At 39.8% G+C, this 21,806-nt stretch overlaps 1 protein-coding gene and 1 long non-coding RNA gene across 22 annotated transcripts in view; one reads left to right on the top strand and one right to left on the bottom strand.

The window, feature by feature from the left end:
* Positions 1 to 14,829, top strand: part of LOC118150066 (uncharacterized) — a 153,362-nt gene extending 138,533 nt beyond the window's left edge. For 8 of the 11 annotated variants that reach the window (XR_013530647.1, XR_013530653.1, XR_013530645.1 and 5 more), the window contains 2 exons: positions 3,561 to 3,627; positions 9,997 to 14,829. This is a non-coding gene — a long non-coding RNA (uncharacterized LOC118150066). The remainder of the gene's footprint in view (positions 1 to 3,560; positions 3,628 to 9,996) is intronic. The other 3 variants (XR_013530655.1, XR_008478368.2, XR_013530658.1) reach the window with 3 other exon arrangements.
* The window catches only part of EBF1 (EBF transcription factor 1), a 413,030-nt gene that overhangs the window by 33,303 nt on the left and 357,921 nt on the right, over positions 1 to 21,806 (bottom strand). For all 11 annotated transcript variants that reach the window (XM_008984138.5, XM_035283569.3, XM_008984128.5 and 8 more), the window contains exon 11: positions 1,841 to 1,929. In XM_008984138.5, coding sequence (XP_008982386.1) covers positions 1,841 to 1,929 — 89 coding nt within the window. The remainder of the gene's footprint in view (positions 1 to 1,840; positions 1,930 to 21,806) is intronic.

The raw sequence follows: 21,806 nt of genomic DNA on the forward strand, positions 1-21,806 counted from the left end.
CCTTTTGTTGACTGCTAAATAAGTCATTGAAATAAGACTTTAAAAGGTACGACACATCACCATCCCATTTAACAGTTGAGATCATTGAGGCACAGAGAGGTAAACAATTTTGACCTAGGTTGCATAGCTAGCAAGTGGCCAGTGTCTGAATCCCACCTTGCCCAGCCTGACTCTCCTCAGTATCTCCAGTGGACTCTAGAGAGCAAATGCTAAAGCGAGTGCTAAATATGAAGTGAATACAGCGCCCAAATGGGAACAATGGGAAGAATCTGGCATTGTATCCATGCCTTTGTTCTAGTCCTAAGACAGCTAAGGCATCAACCATTAGACCCACATCATTTATATCACTGTGCTATAAAATTACCAGTTGTCCCATAGGAAATGCATGGGACCATGTTCTTGCTAGATAGACGAACCTAATGGTAAATCTCTCCACAGACCATCTATATCATGGGTGGAGACTGCTGCTGTTTATTATTATAGTTATATTATTTAACATATTAAATAATATTAACCTATAGATTATTTAATTGCTTGCCAAGAATAAATTGGGGTGGAAAAGGAAAGGGAAGGACAGGACTTCAGTGGAAAGTAAGGTGGTTTCTGGGAAATTGAAGGTTGAAACTGAAGCCATCATGTCTGAAAACTGAAGGTGTTTTTCCCCCAAAGTCAAGAGGCCCTTGCTCATCACAACACTTCCTCTCTTGGAGCAGTGAGCGCCCCTCCTCCCCACGCACCTTGTGTCTGTGTAGTGATGTGAGAGGTAGATTTCTCCTGGACAGGACAAGGGCAGCCAGCACACAGGTAGGATTTGATGACAGAGTGATCCCCCAAGGAGGTTCACCAAGCTAAGAAGGATGGCAACTTCCTTTTCACAGGTGTTTTACAAGGATATATGGACCTGGAAAGGGCGTATCTCTAGACTTACTGTGGCAAGGAAGAGTCCTTGAGACGACTCATTCAGTGTAATATTAATAGCTTTCACTTGTGCGGTAAATGAAGTTTTTTGCTGTCAGTAAACAGTGAATAGAAGCTCAACTAATTCTGTACTTTGAACTCCCTTCACATTTACCTGCCCTCTCCTCTGAGTCCTCACAGAATGTTGGTTACGATTAGTTGTTTGGAACACTCTACCACATAGAGCCCAAGTTCCTCAGGTACAGGGATAGGAATATCCCAGACATTCACAAAGGTACACCATAGTCAATAGAGGTCAGTTTCCTTCTTTCTGCACTGGTCATTAATGACAGATGACCTCTGTCTTGATTTTTTGTTTAATTTCTGTCATATTTGTTCCTGTTTTCCTAACTAGGTAGAATGCCTAAGGAGAGAGAGGTTGTCTTCTTTGTCCAGTCTCAAGATCTACCAACACATTTTGAGCTCTAACTATTCTCCTCTTGCCAGGACTAAGTGCAGATCCTTGTAGAAGAAAATTTGGTGTTCCTATTTCTTTTGAGAATTCTTAAGAAATAGCGATTAAGTACCCCAGCCTCTAGCTGTGCTGCCTAGGTTCGAATCTCAGTTTAGCAATTGACATGCTATGTGACCTTGTGTAAATTATTTAATCTCTCTGCTTCATTGTTTTCTCTTCTAAAATAGGAATAGTAATAGTACCAACATCAGATTGTTGTTGAGCGGATAAAATGGCATAACAGATGTAAAAGTAAGCATGACGTTGCCTGGCACATACGTGTTTGCTACTTTTATTATTACTTATAGTACCAAACACACACAAATCTGAGTGACCTATGAACTAATTTTTATCAGTAGCAGCACGTTTCTGCAAATCACTCAAGTCCAAGTTTTCAGAGACTACAACTCAAAAAGTCAGCATCCTCACCTTTGGCAAACGCTCAGGGTCACCAGGGTGCCGAGGAATGACCTTCTGTAACCTCTGGAAACCATAATCGATGGTGGGTTCGTTGAGCGCTGCAACAAAGAAGTCACACAATTAGCACATTTTCGAGAAATAAAGCAGAACATGGCTTGTACCAGTAATGGTGTGGAAATAACCAGCAAGTTCAAAGTTTAACTGATACTTTTGAATTGGATCACAAGATGATTGTGTGAATGATCTCTTCGCTGAACTTTTCCACCATCTGCTTCTGCTTTATACCAAGATGTGGAGTGACTTGCCCAGAACATTAGGAGTAGGTCTCGAGCAGTGTTGCTTTGGCCAAATTCTACATTCCTTATGTGACCATAAACAGAAAGTGAAATGGTATTTGACATGACATTTTTAGGATTCACTTTAATTTTGTTGCTCAGGTAAAAACACTTGGGCTTTTTAAAATTCTGCTGTTTACAATGTATAGATGCCACCAGGGCTTGCCTGGTGACATCTATACATTGCAAACAGCAAAATTAACAGTATCTGCTTAACTGCAAAATCCCTAGTGGAGCTCAGCTGATATAATATGTCAGCACAGTCATGCAGGAGGCTGGTGAGAGCAGAGGAGAGAGTAGAAATGAGTCTCTGAGGTGTGGAAAGCCGGTGCCACCCTTGAGAGAGTCTGCAAGGGGGTGGATATTGAAAATGCCCTGATTCAGTGGGACATATACACCATGGAATATTATACGGCCATCAAAAACAATGAGTTCATGTCCTTTGTAGGGACACGGATGAACCTGGAGACCATCATTCTCAGCAAACTGACACAAGAACAGAAAATGAAATACTGCATGTTCTCACTCATAGGCGGGTATTGAACAATGAGAACACATGGACACAGGGAGGGGAGCACCACACACTGGGGTTTGTTGGGGGGATTAGGGGAGGGACAGTGGAGGGTAGGGAGTTGGGGAGAGATAGCATGGGGAGAAATGCCAGATATAGGTGAAGGGGAGGAAGGCAGCAAATCACACTGCCAAGTGTGTACCTATGCAAGTATCTTGCATGTTCTTCACATGTACCCCAAAACCTAACATGCAATTAAAAAATAAATAAAAGAAAGAAAATGCCCTGATTCGAAACCCTACATCTGAAATGATCGATCCTTTCACCAACATTGAAACTATTTGGGACCAGCATCTGTGTAGTACTAGCTCAGGGCAGCTGAGTCTCCAAGAACAATCCTTGAAAAGACCAAAAGAAGAGCAAACCTGAAAGAACATTTGGAGACAATGGACCTTGCTGTGCACACATTGACCACACACTCTTCAAAGCATCCTTAAATTAAAAACATATTAAGTGGACTTTGGTCTACCATTTTCAAAATTTGTCCCTGGTATATGAAATATCTTCAGGCTGTCTCACGTGAAACGGTAGAAATGGAAAAAATGGCAGCTCCTACCAATAGCCTCCATATCCCTGTGTTCTCTAAGTAAGGGGTAGGTGGGTGTTTTTAAATTTTTTCTTTTTTAGTGTAATCGAAGTGTTCAACCACATATTTTCTCACATGCTGAATAAAAAAGACAATCGTTGTAGTTCTGACATTTAGCTATACATTAGAAAACAAGTTGCCACATGCTTTACTTAAAATGCATTTCCATTAACCTAAATTTTAAAAGTAAGATTCATACTAGTACTAACTTTAAAAAACTGTATTAAATTCAAATAGGTCCCAAGGCTAATGGAAGCAATTTGTATACCAACCCAAACTGACTGGCCCACTTTTCAAAATACAGGTATGATAATCTTGTGGTTTTAAAAGGACATTTAAATTGAAAGACTGTGAATTTCGTACATAATTATACCAATAGAACCCTTTAACTTGTCAACTTGTAAATCTAAAAGGCTATCAATCATTTCTAAAGAGGAAATAAACCTTAAAATTCCTTGATTGGCAGTGCTTACTTTTTATGTAAAGGGGGGAAAAAAAAGAAAAAAAAGGCTGCATAAAGTGGCCAGAAATCCATTTACAAAAGTACATTGTTTTACATAGGTGAGTAAAAAGCCAATAATTACACCTCCAAAAGACACATAAATCAGAGTAAGTACTTTTTCTTCACTTGTATATTTTAAGTTAGAGTGAACTTTAGGTAACTTTTTATTAAAAAGATTTTTTTCCCCAAGTGGAATGCTTATTGAAGTCATTAATAGAGTGGCATTTTCATTTAAGATAATGTAATCATCTTTGCAAATATGAGATTTAGTCAACCCCCGCCCCATTTCCAAACAGTAAACTTTCAACCTATCTCTTGTGGAAATTAGCTAAAATTACACCCCTGTGTACCAAATCTTTCTATCTATACTAGTATATGAGTTAAGGCACAATATTTATTATTCCTTCCATTTTATGAATTAGTTTCTAAACCCTTGAGAAGAATTCTTTTTTCAAATTAGACTTGTAGAGAAAATGCCATAGAATTCTTTATGTGGGGAAGCTGTTACTCGTAAAATCCACGGTATTTAATCAAGAAATGCAGGAAAGAGTCAGAAGTGAGCACCAAGGTTTCAGTTATTTATCATATCCACCCCCACCCATAATGCTAATTGCCAACAAAAATGTTTAACCATAAATAGTAGCTTTAGACAATTAAATGCATCCTTTTAATATCGGAAAACATAATTCAGCATCCTGAAAAATTCTAATTCTTAGGTTTATTTTTCAGTCTAAGATAGCAATAAAATTTGAATGGTTGTCCCACCTCTTCAATCATTAGCATAATAAATTCCTATTGTGTCTAGAAGCCCATGGTTGTTAACTGAATGACTGTCTGATGTATGGCGGGAAGGATATGTTTCTCCGGCTACATGGCCAACTCACAGAAGAATGACCGACAATATCAGCAATTAAAAGAACCAATTCAAATATCATATGGAACTAACAGCTAAAGAGCTAAGGAGAAGTCATTCTGTTGCCACACAGTTATTGAATTAGACATATTAAACTGATTATTCAAAGAAAAATAAGGATTTACTCCAAGGAAGTGTACTATGTGAGAGGAAATATTTAAATAGTAAGGCAAAGGCTTATTTCCCATGCCTTTATGATTTGCTTTCTGCTCATAGTTTTAAACAAGTTAACCTGCCCGCCATACAGGTATTGAATATCACAGTGGAATTGTCCAGTTCTGGAGACAAAGCTGACTGTCCTCAATTCAGAGGAACTTGATGATTTATCTGATTGCCTTGACTAGAGAAAAAAAATTAAACCAATTACTGAGTGGTGGGGGAGCCATCTGACAAAGATTATTTTAACTGCCCTCACAAAAAATTATCTGGGAAGTGGGGGATGGTTAATGTAAGGCACTCCCATGGAATAGAATTTGATGCGATCCTCAGAAGCAATGTCATAGGTAAAAAAGCATTTACTGATCTATTGCTTAGTTTAAAAGATTACAGGAGCATGTGTACAATATGGTTACTTTTTTAAAGAAACATATATAGAAAAAGAAAATGTGTCTGTGTATAAACTACCAAACAGAAGTTGTTTCTAAGCAGTGGGCCTTAGAGTGCTTTTCTTCCTGCTCTTTTTTGCTGTGCATTTTTTCTAAATTTTCCACAATGAATATATATTACTTTTATAATCAGAGAAAAAGGCTAAGAGCAAGAGATTGTTGCTGAGATGGAATTTGACCTGCTTGTGTAAAGTAATGACATAAGAAACTATGCTTTAAAAGGGGTCTGTATACCCTTTAATAACCTTGCAGAGGTTATTACAGACCATAAGAAAAATTAGTAGTATACTTTTGGCCAGTTGTATAAATATGCGACTATTCATAAACTCTCTGAAAATCAACAGAGAGGGTAACAGGGAGGAATCATAAAGAATGGTATATTTATTTCATCAGTGGGGGTAGTCATACCTTAGGGACATACATCTACTCTGCAAGAATGTAATATAAAGTTAATCCTTCAACAAAGTGACCTCATTGTACTCAAGCGCAGGGCTCAGGAGGCACCAGAAGAAATGGGACTAACCAATTTCTTCCCCCTCAAACTTGGGACAATTCTGAGAATCTGGTAGAGAAAGAAAAAAAAAAAAGGAATTGGACACAATTAACTACAAATAAAGAAGCATGAGCATCTTAGATTGAAAAAAGAAAAACAGATGAAGCTGTAAACTGCAAGAGGAATGGAATGATGAGAACAGCTTGTGTGGCCCTGCTTCCAAATACCCAGTCCACACTCTCTGAAAAGCGTTTGAGAGGGCGTCACCCTAACCCAGTTAGCAAGGGTAATCGAATAAGGAAGGAACACAGGTTTAGAAGAATCCATTATCCCAAATAGAAAAGCCTCAATGTTTACATCCTGAGAATAAAATGGGCCCAATGTATGCATTTTAAAAATTCCAAGGCATTAAACTATACATTTATTCAGTAATCATTTTTAGTGCTTGCCATGTGCTCGAGGGGGCGGGGTGGCATTTATAGGAATTAACTGTTTTGTGTCACAACACCATAAGCCCTTAAAAACAAACTTTCTGAAAGGTACACGTAATCCAACCCCAAAAGACAGATGAAATCCTCTACTTGCAGAGCTGGGATGCAGGTCAGCATCTCACAGTCAGTCTTCCCTCCCGCCCAGGAATCCCTTGCCTGATCCTCCTCAGAGTCACCACCTCTGCTCCTCTTTCTGACAAAGTCTTCACTAGGGTCACAGCGCACTTAATGGGGATACATTAATTTAAAGAACAATCAGGCTATGGAGGGGCCACAGCAATTGAATTCCAGCTGTCTTCCACTGACCCCTTCAAACTCATTTACTGGTAGAAAGATATTTACTGAACCTGCATAGTAGGACTTCTTGGAGTTGTATACAGCCTATGGAGGGGTATATCTGAAATGTTCCTGTAAATACATATAAAGCAAGATTAAATCCTCCTGAACAGGAGAGCAAGCTTGCAGGGCAGATGTTTCAGAAGGATCCCCTCACCCAGAGCTGTGATTTGATATTGGGGAATGGATATTGGTGGGATGTATGTGCTTTATGCACAGGATGCCATTTCAACCGTATCAACATTACTACTTTTGAAAAAGTAAGAGTTTATTCAATGGTTATAAAAATCAAACCATTTTATCTGGCTTTATGTTGGGATTGCTTGTGGAGAGCTTTAGGTTCCTTCCAGATCTCATCATCTCAGCTTCCCTAAAGGAAACCAGTAACTTTCTATTCCAAACCAGTCTCTCAGCCTTTCTCTTTGTGGGCTTCAATCCAGGTGGTGGTCAAGACGGAACAGCTCTGGTTCTACAGAGCTATAATGTCTCATGTCCAGGTGTGCATGCAGCATGAAATGCTATATGCAAAGAAAATCGAGATAATACAACTAGATTTTATGCACTCATACTAATCATGAGCTTCTAAAATTCAATTGAAAACTTTTTTTTCTTTTCTTTGAGACAGAGTTTTGCTCTGCTGCCCAGGCTGGAGTGCAGTTGTGCAATCTCGGCTCACTGCAACCTCCGCCTCCTGAGGTGCATCCCATTAGCTGGGATGCACCACCAGGCCCAGCTAATTTTTTGTATTTTTAGTAGAGATGGGGTTTCATCACATTGGCCAGGCTGGTCTCGAACTCCCAACCTCAGGTCATACACCTACCTCAGCCTCCCCAAGTGCAAGGATTACAGGCGTGAGCCACCGCGCCTGGCCAAAAACTCTTAATAATAAGTGAATTCTAACCAAATATACATGTGGCCTTTTCATGCCTATAGTCTGTTTTTATTTATTAAAGAAATCCACCTCACAATCACATCAAATAAAGAAAAGTCTCTGTAAGGGGATTTATTTGCAAATTAAAATCATGTAGTTAAGCCAGATGCATTCTCAGTTATGAAAATTGATTTTTCTCTTTTTGGAGTTTCTTTTTAAAGAAGTCACTCCTCCGTCCCCCTTAACTTCTTGACTACTTATTCCTGGAAACAATGGAAATGAGAGGCTGCAGAGTTCTGTTGAGAAACATCAGGGGAAAAGTGCTTTGGGTGCCATTCCAACATTGGCTCACAGAGTTCCCTGCTTTTATAGCTCAGCGACTCACTGCCGTGCTTTCACATATTTCTGGGGTTTTAATTTCCTTTTTTTAATGGTTGTGTGACATGATGTCATTTTGACTGGAAATAAAAAGAAATGCAGATATTAGGAAGGCAATATTAATATTCTATTGCCATTTAATGTCCAAACAAATATCTGGATTCTATGCCAAGTAATAAATAAAACCTCATAGCGGAGGCAATGATAAAACTAGCACCTGGGTCTCCAAGCTTCCCTGGTGACTACTCTATATTTGAACTAAAGGAGTAACAGCACCGCATTTCCCTCCAAGGCAGATCCATTCTGGGCATGAGAGTTATTACATATGTGTTAGGCAGAGCCTTTTTGTTCCATAATGGCCCCATTTTTCCCTCAGTCACTAAATTAACAACCAGAGGTAAACAATAAAACAGCAAGTTATCTTCACGAATCTATCTTTAAGACCAAGTTTAAAATATATAAACCGAAAAATCAACCAGAAACCTAAACAAGAGCCAGAAATATTGTTTACGAGGAAATTTGTTGCATTTCCAGCCATTTGGATATTTCATTACCTGCCTAGATGTTTGATGCACAAAAAGCATGCCAGATCACCTCTTCCGTGGAAGCGATACACTTCCTAAGAAACCTAACACCAAATTCATTGTAAGTGGAGCTCCAGCTTTCCCGTGAAATGCTTTTACAGGCTGGTGCCCCTGCCTCCGGAGTGAGTGGGGCTCGGGAGGGCTTCAGGGGCCGGCTCCCTGACCAGAGAAAGCTGTAACTTTCTACAACAAGAAGGATGTCAAGACAAAGCCAGCATAGGCAGAATTAACCAATACAGAAGCCCGAGGAAAATTTCCAAACTGCCTTTGAACATGCCCTGATTTCTTATTTGTAGTCTTCAAGTCTCTTGATGTATGACAACAACTTTGAGATTCAAAAATCAAGCAAAGGAAGCAATACCTCTCTCTACCACAGGCACAATCAGCGGTATTAGGTGCCTTGAGTGGCTACGTCCCTTTTACAAGAAAGTGCAGCCAGGCCAACAGGCAAAGCAAAGGCTGAAGACACAAGGTGGACTGAAAAGCAAAGGCCCTAGGAGGATAAAGCAGGGGCGCTTGGAGGAAGACATGAGGTTAGATCTCAGGACCATAGCTTGGAATGCAAATAACTTGCATATGTTTGGAAATTAACAACTCTTGGAGAAGTACAAGCAATCAAGAAGAAGAATAAAGAATTAAAAGACTTGCTTTGTTTTTCAAAATAAAATCATCTTACTGTTTTTCTAAATCTAAAAGTAATATTAACATGCTTATTATATAAAAAATGTTTTAAGGTGGGGAAACTCCCATAATATCCCCCCATTCTCATAGAAGCATGATTTATATTTTAGTATGTATGCTTTCAAACATTTTCACAATACTATTTTATAAAAATATAGATTATATACATACTTATGCCTGTCTCTTTGTGATATTTGTAGCTTTCTATATTATACAGATGGACATAATTTACGTAACAAATCCTCCATTAACTGTAATGCAGGGTTTTTTTCCCAAAATTTTCACTGACTTAAGAAGCACTATAATGAACAATTCTCAGGATAAATTGCTGGATAAAAAAAATATGCACATTTCAAGTCTTTCAATATACATTTCCTAACTATCCTTCATAAAATTTATCCCAATTTACATTTTGACAGGTTACTTTCAAAGGCATCTGCAAAGAAAAACTAATTTTTATGATTTTACATCTTAAACTCAATTATTCTCCAAGTTAGAAGGACCTCTGAAGATTGTAGATTTAACAGTCACAATAATTCCTTGCAGAGGTGTCATTTTCAACATACCCTGAGGTCATATAAGACCCTTTTTCCAGTCGTAGCAAAGTGCTTTCTAGAAATTATCTCATTGGTTCCTACAATATGCCCTTGACATAAATGTTAAAAATTACCACTCCTAATTCAAAGGTGGGAAACTAAGGCACAGAAAAAGTTGGTTGCATTTATTAGCACAGAAGTCTCATTGTTTATATTTATGCAGTGTTTGGCTTACTATTCCAAGATGACTTATTTTATTCATTTTTATTTATTTATTTTTTAGAGATGGAAGTCTCGCTCTGTCACCAAAGCTGGAAAGCAGTGATGTGATCTCGGCTCACTGCAACCTCTGCCTCCCGGGTTCTAGCAATTCTCCTGCTTCAGCCTCCTGAATAGCTGGGATTACAGGTGTAAGCAGCCATGCCCGGCTGATTTTTTTTGTATTTTAGTAGAGACAGGGTTTTGCTGTGCTGCCCAGGCTTGTCTCAAACTCCTGAGCTCAGGCAATCTACCCACCTTGGCCTCCCAAAGTGCTAGGATTATAGCGTGAGCCACTGTGCCTGGCCCACTGTTTTATTTCAATATTGATGAACCTCAATTTGCAGCACATTGACAAGTCCTGATACCAAATCAATTAAACTGCTTTTTTTTTTTTTTTTTTAACTAAATACATGTGAAACACTAACAGGAATCTGTGTGCCCAGGCTCCTGACATGTTACACATGAATAAGCCATGTGGTGGCCTGATTTTCCGTAAGGCCCACCATGTCAACAAATACAAACCTTTCAGGGAGGCCACCCTGGTATTTTAAACTCTCCCCCAAATGCTCAAGAAACTATGTTTTCTGACACATCAAGTTCTCCTGATGGGCTAAGCCTACAAGGAGCTCTCAGATGCTGATTTGACTTTAGAGAAAAAGAGACAAATGCTGTCTCTCTGAGATACATTAAACCAACTTATATTACAGTTGGCTGGTATTTTCTAGAAGATGTGCAGTGAGAGGTCACTGAGAGAAGTGGAGCACCTCTTCATGAACAGACCCCTTTCTTGCCCTGCAGGGCGACACTCTTTCTAACATGAGAAGTAGGTGAACTTCCAATAATTAGGAAAAACTGCTCTCTAATTGTAATGAAGTTGATGAGAAAACCTGCCCCTGTTATTGTGTGTGATGTGCTCTGAACAGGATGCCCTTCCAGGAGTCTTAGAGACCCAAATTTGATCCAAGTTGAAAACTAAAATTATTAAATCCCTCGATCAAACAGAAGTTTAATGTACACAATTTTTTTTTTTGACTTTTCAATCTTTTTCATTCTGGGCATTTTTTTATTTGAATCATTTATGATTAGGTTTCAAAGCCAAATTTTCTCCTTTAAATGAGAAGAGAAGAATGATTTCCACTGTGTAATGGATGATGGCGTTTAAATACTGGAGACCAACATATTCTGTCTTTCTTAACATTTAAGCATACATCCATAATTCTCTTTCCTACTGTCATGGTTTCTGATGTAACAAGAGTAATATTACTTCTATAATTGTGCTTCAGATTTCTTCCCAAAGAGTTTTGACATTAGCTGTTATCGAGGGGGTAAAATCACCCAGCCTGTCTGATAACCATGTTGCCTTATATCCCCACCCCAGCAAGTGCTGTGACACTGTACTTTTATCATCCAGTGTGTGTTCAGAATGAGCTTAGAACAGCAATTGCCGGGAATAGGCAGGCGATAAACCGCATTGATTTAACACATCTTGTTTTCAATCATGCTTGGATTTTCTGAGCACGCATTTTTCCTGTACTCTGGCTTGTAGCTTTTATCTGACGAGCTGATCCCTTTTCACTGGAAAATGAAAAGGTCGCACAATAAGACACGGTTTACTGGAACTTGAACACGCACCAGGGAAAGTATTTTAGATAAATACTGTCAGACATAGTGGAGCTGAATTTCAACAACACAATTGCTAAACAACAATACTTATTACTCTCCTAGAACAAGCCTACCAGCGACTTATGGCTCTCAGCAGGGGACAGCACCGAGTCAGGCTCCAAGGCAAAGAAACGCTTCTCTGAGCCTTACGCTAACCAAACGCGGAGTTCTGGGCTCAAGTCCCACTTGTGATTGTTAATATCATGGTTTTATGAGACAACTCAGAAAATGACTCCCACTGTTCACAGAGTCATTTCCTCCAAACCAGTGGACAGGTTTCAGGAGACTTGTAATGAAGTTACAACAGAGCTCTGCAGACGGTCAGATTGGGAAGGAAAAAACAAATCTCAAGAATAGTGATAAAAAAGTGACGCCAAATCATCCATTAATTCCACTAATAAGACAGGAAAGTACTTGTAACTGGAAGACCTCAGAAGATTAAGTAATTATTTGGTAACATTTTAATGGAATTAAAGAGAACTTCTAACAAGTACGCCAAGTGGACAGCTACAGTGGCCTTACTGATAAGCCTGCAAGTTTTTATCAGCCAAAATTCCAACTTAAATAGCATCTTGATTTAAAAATAAATGAAGTCAGCCTTCTTCAGTATTGACCCAAGCTAAGTGATTATTTTTGCTGAGCATCTTGATCCTAAGAAGTCTCCTCCCCCTATTATAGTCTAGAACCATTTTCTTTTAACGCACATTTTGCTTACACATTTATTCATTGTCTGTTTCAGGGCTCCTCAAACTGTCTCTGTTCACAGTACCCTGAATATCTCAGCAATCCCTTCAGAGCATCCCTAAGCCAAAAGAAATGCCCAGCAGTTCTGTTTATTAGCTACTCAGTTGCAAACAGCTTAACCTTTATGTTCCAGCAACTCAGTAGGACATAAATATTTGAAAAAAACAATATAAAGAAATTGACAGAAAAATATAACATTTTATTTCATTTAAAAATAACCACAATTTGCTAATGAAATGTGTGTTCCTGTTGGGCACCATACAACTTTGCATACCTCGGAATCAGACTGAACACTGCCACCCTCGTTTTCTATTCCATTTTGGTTTTCACATGGCACTTCCTTTTAACCACAGTAACTGCTGAAGACCAGCTTTGCAGAGGTATCACACCATCAAAAGGATGGGACAGTGGATCACGCCTATAATCTTAGCACATTAGGAGGCTGAGGGAGGAGGATAGCTGCAGCCCAGGAGTTGGAAAGCAGCCCGGTCAATAGAGTGAAACCCTGTGTCTACAAAAGATTAAAAAATCTGCCAAGTATGGTGGTGCACAACTGTGGTACCAGCTACTTGGGAGGCTGAAGTGAGTGGGAGAATAGCGCGGAGGATGAAACCACAGTGAGCCATGATTTCACCACTGCACTCCATGGGTGACAGAGCAAGACCCTGTCTCAAAAAAAAAAAAAAAAAAAAAGATACAGTATAATGTAATATTGAATTTGGAACTACCTTAAACTAGCAGTTTACACAGTATCTGATGTACTTAAAGTATCACTGTTTCCCTCAAGTTTAAAATATCTCATAGCATCCCAAGGAGCTTGTAGGGACACCTTAGTCGATGTTTAGAAAACATGGATTCACTCAGAAGCGTCAAATTAATCAAATGCTAAGTGCTACAATGAATTCCATTCATTCATGTGTATCTTTTCCTCTTTTAATAATTACAACAGCAGCAGCAGCAGCAACTCACACTTCCTAAGGACTTACTGTGTGCCAAGCACTTTATATGAACTAACCTATCCTTCACAACAACTCTACAAGGAGGTGCTATCTTTATTCCCATTAGACAGAGAAGAAAACTGAGGCTTGGGGACTTAATACTTTGCCTAAATCCACAGAGCTAATGAATGAAGGGGCTGGCATTCAAACCCAGGCAGTCTGCCTTGAGAGCCCTACTCTGAATAGATTAGCTCTAATAGATTAGAGCAGCCAAGTTAGGCCACCAAGGGGTCTTCAGAGCAGATCTCTAATAATTTTGGCTTCCAGGACTTTTCTGACGCTACTTTTGCTCTTCATATAACCTTTTATCTACAATCTGTCTTAGTCCATTCCTTTGTCTCAATTTATATTCCATGAAAACACTCCAGACCGCGTTTGACTTCCATTTTCCTAATAACCACTCTTCTTCCCTTTGTCCCAATCCTTTTGGAGTAAGACTCGGCTAGATTGCAGCCAGGCTACATCATTGATTGGATATATGTGCCTTTTGGAAAAGTCACTTTCATTCTTTAAGTCTTCCTCAACTGTAAAGTGAAGATTTAATGTGCTGTTATTTGTACAGTGATTAGCACATAAATACTCAACAGGCAGTTGTTATTACTATTAATAGTATACAAGCCATGTGCTGGAAACAGGGGCAGGTGCAGTGAATACAAGACTAATTAGACATATTTACATATTTCCCACTCTCAAGGAACACAAGTCTAGAGGGGCAGAAAGACACAAACAGAATTCTGAAACAGTGTGGCAAATACAACAGCAGGAAGACTCGGGATTCTAGAACATCGGGTGTGTTTCACTTGTCCCTGGGGGTCAACCTTCTCCCTCTCCTTTACACTAACTGGGAATTACAATTCAAACAATTCTACCACCTCTGGTTCTCAAATATTACCCTGAAATTGAGCTCTATCTGGAATAGGACACAACCATTTTAAGTTCTGTGAACATAGAGGGGGGAAAAACAGGTAGGAGATACCTAATTAAGACTGGATTCATTTCCAGACTTGAGATGTTTTGTACTGTTTAATTAACTAAATAAAACTGCAGGCTTGCTGTATACAAGGCCCTGTGCTTAAGAAGGTGAAAAGAAAAAGATGTACAACACCCAAGTCCAGTGCCCTGTGCATCCCCAGCTGGAAATGATTCCATCCAAAAAACTCTTCTAGGCACTGTGCCATACCCTTGAGGAGAACATAATCCAGTGGGGAGACAGGCCTGCAATTGGCTACCCCAAAAGATACAGAACGGTAGCATTATTAATGTACAATAGCACTGCACAAAAGGAGGAAAAACTAATTGCTGTAATCGAGTCAGGGAAATTTTTAGCTCAAATATCTGAGTTGGGTGTGGAAAGATAAATAGGATTTTTCTACTGAAAAGGACAGGAAAAGCATTTCAGCCAATGGGAGCAGAAGGAACAACGGGAAAGAGATATACAAAGGATGTATCCAAGTAGGGTTGATGTTCCAGCTTGGGGAGAGCATAGCTGAACAGGTTGAGAGTGCAGTGTTAAACGCTGACCATGAGTAACAGTATTGGCCTTGGTGCCCTGCTAAGAGCAGGTAGGCAACGAGGAGTCTTTTAAGATTTTCCAGACCGTAGGAGCAGCATGATCTGATCTACATTTTAAAGAGCCATAGAAGTAAAATGAAGGTTGGCTCTTAAAGGCAGCATTATAGCAATAATCCAAATGGAAAATAAAAGACCAACTAATGATGGGGTGGTCATGGAGGAAAAAGTAGATTTCAGAGATATTGTAGAATAAAATCTACATGACTTCAGTAATATGCCAGATATAAGAGGATAGGAAGAATGGGGGATGGCTGACATTTCTAATTTATCTGACTAAGTGGAAACAGTGGCCATTTTGTGGAAAGAAAACTATTTATGGGAGGGAAAATAATCATGAGTTCAATTTCAGACATGCTGGAATTTAGGTGCCAGAAAAAAAACCAGGTAAAATATTTAGTAGACAGTTGAGAATAAAGAACAAAAGTTCAGGCTGGGCACGGTGGCTCATCCCTGTAATCCCACCATTTTGGGAGGCTAAGGCAGGTGGATCACTTGAGGTCAGGAGTTCAAAACCAGTTTGGCTAACATGGTGAAACCCATCTCTACTAAAAATAAAAAAATTAACCGGGCATAGTGGTGCATGCTTATAGTCCCAGCTACTTGGGAGGCTGAGGCAGGAGAATCACTTGAACCTAGGAGGTGGAGGTAGCAATGAGCAGAGATCATGCCACTGCACTCCAGCCTGGATGACAGGATGAGACATCATCCCAGGGGGAAAAAAAAAAAAAAAAAAACAGAAGCTCAGGAAAAAGATCAGTGATGGAGTTAATGCTATGGGGAACAACAAGACACAGGTCATAGCAAAAACCACATGTGAAAAGAGGACCCAGGACAGACAATGTGACGGGGACCACAAGCAGATAAGCAATGGTTACAGAAAGATTGAGAGACAAGCCAAATGCAGGTCACAAAGGTAGAGGGAATACCAGGAGGGAATAATGTCACTGAACTCAAATCAAACAAGGAACTCAAAATATAAGGGGCTGTCAACACCATGTAGTGTAGTCAAGTAACCAACCAGGAGAGGTCTGAGGAGAGGCTGTAAATGTAAGTAAATTTGTAAATTACTATATTTGGAAGTTGTAAATGTTATACTAAGATCATTAGCATAAATGGCAAGCAGTTTCAGAAAACGTGGGGGTGTTTTAACCCTAAAGCTCTGGTTTTCTTCAGTCTCACTCAATAACTCCCAGTCAAAAGATACGAACCTAAGTGAGTAAGTGGGGTTGGCAAACTTGTTTGCCCAGTTGTAGCTTAGCTTACCATAAGAGCTATACAAGAGAGCGTAAATGACACTCAGTCCCAGTCCTAAAGAAAAGTGTAGAACTTCAGATGCCCCGAGACAAAAGCTATGACATTCACGTGACACAACTATGATGATGAACCTCGAGTCGACTTTTAGATTTGGTTAATTCCCGTTAGTATATTTAGAGGAGTGAAGATGAGGGGATTTCCATGGCTCTTGATGTTTTCTGCTCCCACTTTTGATGCCTGTCTTTTAAGAAGTGGACGGAACTAAGTAAATGACTTATGGTACCCAATGAAGTTCTACTTCTTCTACCCTGGATTTGGACTTATGATCTGTCTCCTTTCCACAAAATATTGACAAAACACAATGTATATGTAACTAGAATTTAATCTTCCCCTTTGGATGTTGGTGGTCTTAATATTGATCCCCAGCGTCTTATAATCAATAGATGTTTAGTTAAGCAGTTCACTTGTTTTGGAGTAACAGTTATAGTGTGGGCAATGGGTATGTGGCCACTTCCGCAATAACCCCAGGTCTCCTGACAGAGTGAACGTTACAATCACATATTTGTTGCTATTAGCTCATAAGATGGTGGAAACCAATTTTGAAAAGCAAGTAATAAAGCACCACATAAAAAATAATGGTGTAATTACTTCTTGGTCAGGTAATACCTACTGTGATATAAAAACCAAAGGGAGCACCAAGCGTCGTAAGCGGGTTTGCTGTAAATCTGACACTGGTTCTGACCTTCAGCAAGGAAAAGCTCTGAACCCACCCATCTAAGCCAGGTACACAGAAGACTCTTTGTGGCACGTGTCTTTACCAAGTCTCTGTGTAAAAGCATTTTAATGAATTTATTTCATTAGTGCCTCTGTCAATTCTCAGGAGCTGAAGAGACTGCTCCAGTTGCTACATTACCGACCCAAAGGCTTTCATAATCTCATTTGAATTTAGGCCCCAAGGAAAGGGGTCTGTGAACTGCATTAGGAAGTAATTGTCATGTGGATATAGTTCGTTGTCTAAATGTAGAGGACAACGAAGGAGGGTGGGGGTTCTAATGGAACATGGACCACACTGTCCAGGAGAAAGTGGAGATAATGCTGGCTGTTGCTGTTGATCACAAGCAAACACCGTGGTAATCCACTAACCTAAGCAGAAGAAACCAATTAGCCTCCACCTTCAGGCCCTGATTCTTTTTTTCACATTTCATCCCAGGTGCTCGAGAGGCTTTCCTAATTCACATGGATAATGTGGGTGGGTGCAGGGAGTGAGAGAGAGAATTAGCCAAAGTTATTCCCTGAACTTTTAAGGATAGGATAGCACAGTCCATATTTAAGGACATCATGATGAAGTTTTTATTACTACTCCTCTGGCTTATTTCCAGCTTGGGGGAAGACTCGTGGTTAATATTTCTGTTTAGCTTGTCTAAGCTGAAAATGGTTCTCCTAAGGTACATGCATCATTAGAAGCTTTCATGACAGGATGCTATTAGAGCACAGCATTTGTCACAGCACAGGATGAAGCAAAAGTAGGGTAGCTTTCACTAATAAAAGTGACAAAACGTTAAATTCTCAATGGCAGCAACTTGAATGGAGACATGAGAATTCTTATACCCTGATGGTTGGTTAGAATTGGGTACAAGCTTTCTGGAAAGCAAATTGGCTATTTTAGATGGGGAGGATGAAATACTTTTAAGCTTACAGACTGAAGCTTTATTAAATTCAGAGGCATCTCCAAAAGTAGGCCTAGTAGCCACAAAAACTATTTTTCCAAGTGGGCAAAGGCCTTTGTAAATGCCATCTAGTGTTACAAGAAGCCTTGTTCTTGCTAAGATTACTCTGGACCTCTTTTTCCTTCTAACTGGAATTAGAGGCTTAAGTTTCCCAAACTGAATCTTGCATTTCTCTCTATATTGATGGGTGCAATGGTCCTGCTTAAAACCAACAAGGAAAAAAAAGTGACCCTCCTTCTACACTCTCTCTCTAATCTTCCTGGTCCTATTGAAGCCTGGTGAATTTAGAGGAAATAAAAATAGTATTTAGCTCCATCTGTTGAATTCACTTTGCCTGAGGCCAGCATGTCAGATATTGTTGCTGGCTTTTTCAGAGGGCTGGGATATATCTGCAGGGCAGGGATCAGCTTGATAAACTGCTGACTTATTCTCAAATGGAAAATTTTTGTGATTCTATTGGGACAATAGGTACTGTGACCCTATAAGGGCAAAATCAAACATACTGGATTGCATTTTTCAAAAGCTACCAAAACAACTTTTAGATACAAGTACATTCTGCGAAGTCTCCCTTCTAACTCTAGAATTAACAGGCTGATCTTCATGTGGTCAGGTGGAGAGGCAAAGGCACATCTATCCACTCAATCCACTTCAGAACTTTATTGCTTCAAAAATCTTCCTTCAGCAAACACAACCAGGCTTGGAAAGCCTAAGTGATCAGTACAAGATCAACAACTAGTCAAAAGCTGAATCACAACTAAAACTCAAACGTTGGACCTGAAGCCACCCCAGGTCCTCTGCACCATTTCTTCATGTAAGCCTGACTTAAAATAAATAGGATCATTTGTTAAGAAGTGGTTCTGAGCATTTCACTTTTGCAAACTTATTTTTTTTTCCTTCAGATACCTCAAGAGGTAGATGTCCCTATTTCACGGATGAGAAAATTGTGGCTGCTGGTCTTGGGTGAAGGACTGGTAGCCAAAGAAAAGAAATGTGATTGAATTATACCTATGGAAAAAGACAACATCAAATCTGTCATTCAGACGACATCTTCCTATACATGATCTCCCTCCTATTACTGCTGATCATTTCAAAGCCATTTTGTAAAACAAACACCAACTAAAAGGAAGACAACAAAGTTCCTAAAATCAACATACTATGATTTTACCTACATTCTTGTTACAGAAATGAAATAAGGATAGTAGTTCATAGTAACTGATGTACAGTGACCATGTGCCAGCGACTGTGCTAGCCACTATATTACAAATCGATTCTTAGCTGCCTCTGTGAAATCTGTCCTGTTATTTTATATTTTACAGGAGGAAGACCCTGAGGATGACAGAGAGGTGACAGCTTACCCAAGTTTCACATCAGTAAAAGCTGAACCAGGATTCAAACTTGGGCATGCTGTCACTATTGTCCCCCCGACTCCTCTAGAATGGACTGCCCCTGTGGAAGCATTTAGCTAATACATTGGAAGCAATGGTGTTATCTTTCCCTTCAGGGCAATGTAGAAAACAAATAGTAAAAGACGCCTACAGCAAAAATATCTGTCTTCGACTTGAAAAACATAAATGTATATCCACATAGGCTATATAAAGACTTAACAAGACAGAAGTTTTAAAAGGGAAACTTGCCAGAATGGATCGCGCTTAAGTACAAAACCAGTTTCTGCGAGGCGTGTAGTGGTGATGTCACCAAAAAGATGGGAAATGACACTTCTCCATTATCATCTTCCAGCTTGTTTAATCTCACCTGGCAAGTTTTCCCTCATCAAGTAGGTTGAAAATGGTTATGGAATCCAGAGGCAGCTCCGGATAACACGGGTGGGATTCTGATATGCCTTCTTCATTAACTGCTCATACCCCAGAAATGAGAATAAAGCTGCTCCTCCTGGGGAGTCTTTTAACTGAAAAACTAATCTTAACTGAATGCACACATCAGTTAACTATCTTCAGATTCACAAGCCATTAATGCCCCATTTTCACAGAGTGTCTTCTCTTCTTTCTGGCTTGTCTGAAGGCTGGCACTCTCAGGGCTGTGCTTAGAGGAATGTGAGATTCAGCAGGAATATGGAGGGGACAGGAGAGAAAAGAAGAGAGCATATTAAGTGCGCATCTTCACAACCAAACGACTGTTCTGGGGCTGAGCAGCAAGAGCATCAAATAATGCTGCCCTTGCAAAATCGACATCCTCCCATCGCCGCTCCGAGTCAGTGGCAAAGGAATCACAAATAATGCCATTCTGCCCTCTGAATACCAGTTAAGCAGCCTTCAAATATGCCTACTGAGGGAAGACGAGGCTTGCAAATAGAGCCTTGCAGATGTAAAAGGATGGTAATGATAAAAGGAGGGGAGAAGAAAACAAATTGCAGATTTCTCTCTTGAAATACTTGGCCTGTTTGAAAGTTCCACTTTGTCTCTCCAGAGCAGAAAAACCTAAGCAGGAATTTGAGATGTGTCCCCAAAGCAATCTTGTCGAGTTGTAACCCATAGCATGGCAATTCCCTGTGCAAGAGGGCCAGATTGACTGCCCTTCTATGCCAGGAGAAGAAAGCTGCTTTATTTTATTTTTTTGAGATGGAATCTCACTCTGTCACCCAGGCTGCAGTGTAGTGGCACGACCTCCACTCACTGCAACCTCTGCTCTCTGGTTCAAGTGATTCCCCTGAGATTACAGGTGTGCACCACCATGCCTGGCTAATTTTTGTATATTTAGTAGAAATGGGGTTTTACCATGTTGGTCAGGCTGTTCTCGAACTCCTGACCTTGTCATCTGCCCACCTAGACCTCTCTAAGTGCTGAGATTACAGGCATGAGCCACTGCATGCAGCCAAAGCAAGCTTCTTGTGGAAGCACATACCTCTTCCTATGTAGCCTCTTAAAGTCACAAGGGTACAAGATTATGTATCTCTGCTGATGAAGACATCATTTACAATTGGACTTTGTGAAAGACAGAAACATATTTAAGTTCTTTCTGAATTTGGAACTAGATGGGTCCTATCAAAAACAATTTTCTAATTGTCACTAAAATATAGGAAACCATGAAGAAGATCCACCTCCCCAAATATGCCATGCCATCTTTTTAGATTTACTGCTTTTGGCTTGGAAATAAACTCAGAATCTAATAGTGTTCCCCTTGGCCAAAATTATAAAACCAACAGTGACTAGAATCCTATAAACACAGAAAGAGATTCCTAACTCACTATATTCCTGGCCTTGAAACTTTGCTGTGGAAAGCACCACCAAATCAGGCCACTTGAGTCTAGGATCACCCACACCACAGTGAAGTCAGCACTTGGTAGAAAACTGTGAAAGTGGGCTCTAGCATACCTCTTAGCAATGCCATTAGTTGTGACATAGTCAATAAACTCCCATAGAGTTTAGGATTTGGGAAAAACAGGTATAGTGTTATATTACATGAGGGAGATAGATACACAATGAATAACAGCAGTGATGAGTTTCCTTTACATAGCAGGAGTATTTTCCTGGCTGTGGGATTTAGCATATCAACAAAAGAGGTTGGCCATGCCACTTCTCAGAGTTTCATTAGCCTGCTAGAACATTTAGAGGTCTGCGCAAGGTAAACTAACTCTCCCATGTTTGTACTGAAGTGGAGGTACCATAGACAGGTCCCATTCTGAGTACTGAATTATCTTGTCTCATGATGACATCAACACTGAAACGACAGAGAGCGTCTTTTGTAGTCAACAATATGGGACACTGGATTTTTATCTCCCTTTGGACAATGAGATTGTGGTTAGTACACTGGTGAATCTAACATCAATGCTCTATGAAAAATTGCTTATGAAGGCTAGAGAGAGGATGGAGAGGGAGGTACACCCAGTTATAGATACATAAACACTGAAAGAGAAACTG

This window comes from Callithrix jacchus, chromosome 2, assembly GCF_049354715.1.
Source record: "Callithrix jacchus isolate 240 chromosome 2, calJac240_pri, whole genome shotgun sequence".
Classification (NCBI taxonomy): Eukaryota; Metazoa; Chordata; class Mammalia; order Primates; family Cebidae; genus Callithrix; species Callithrix jacchus.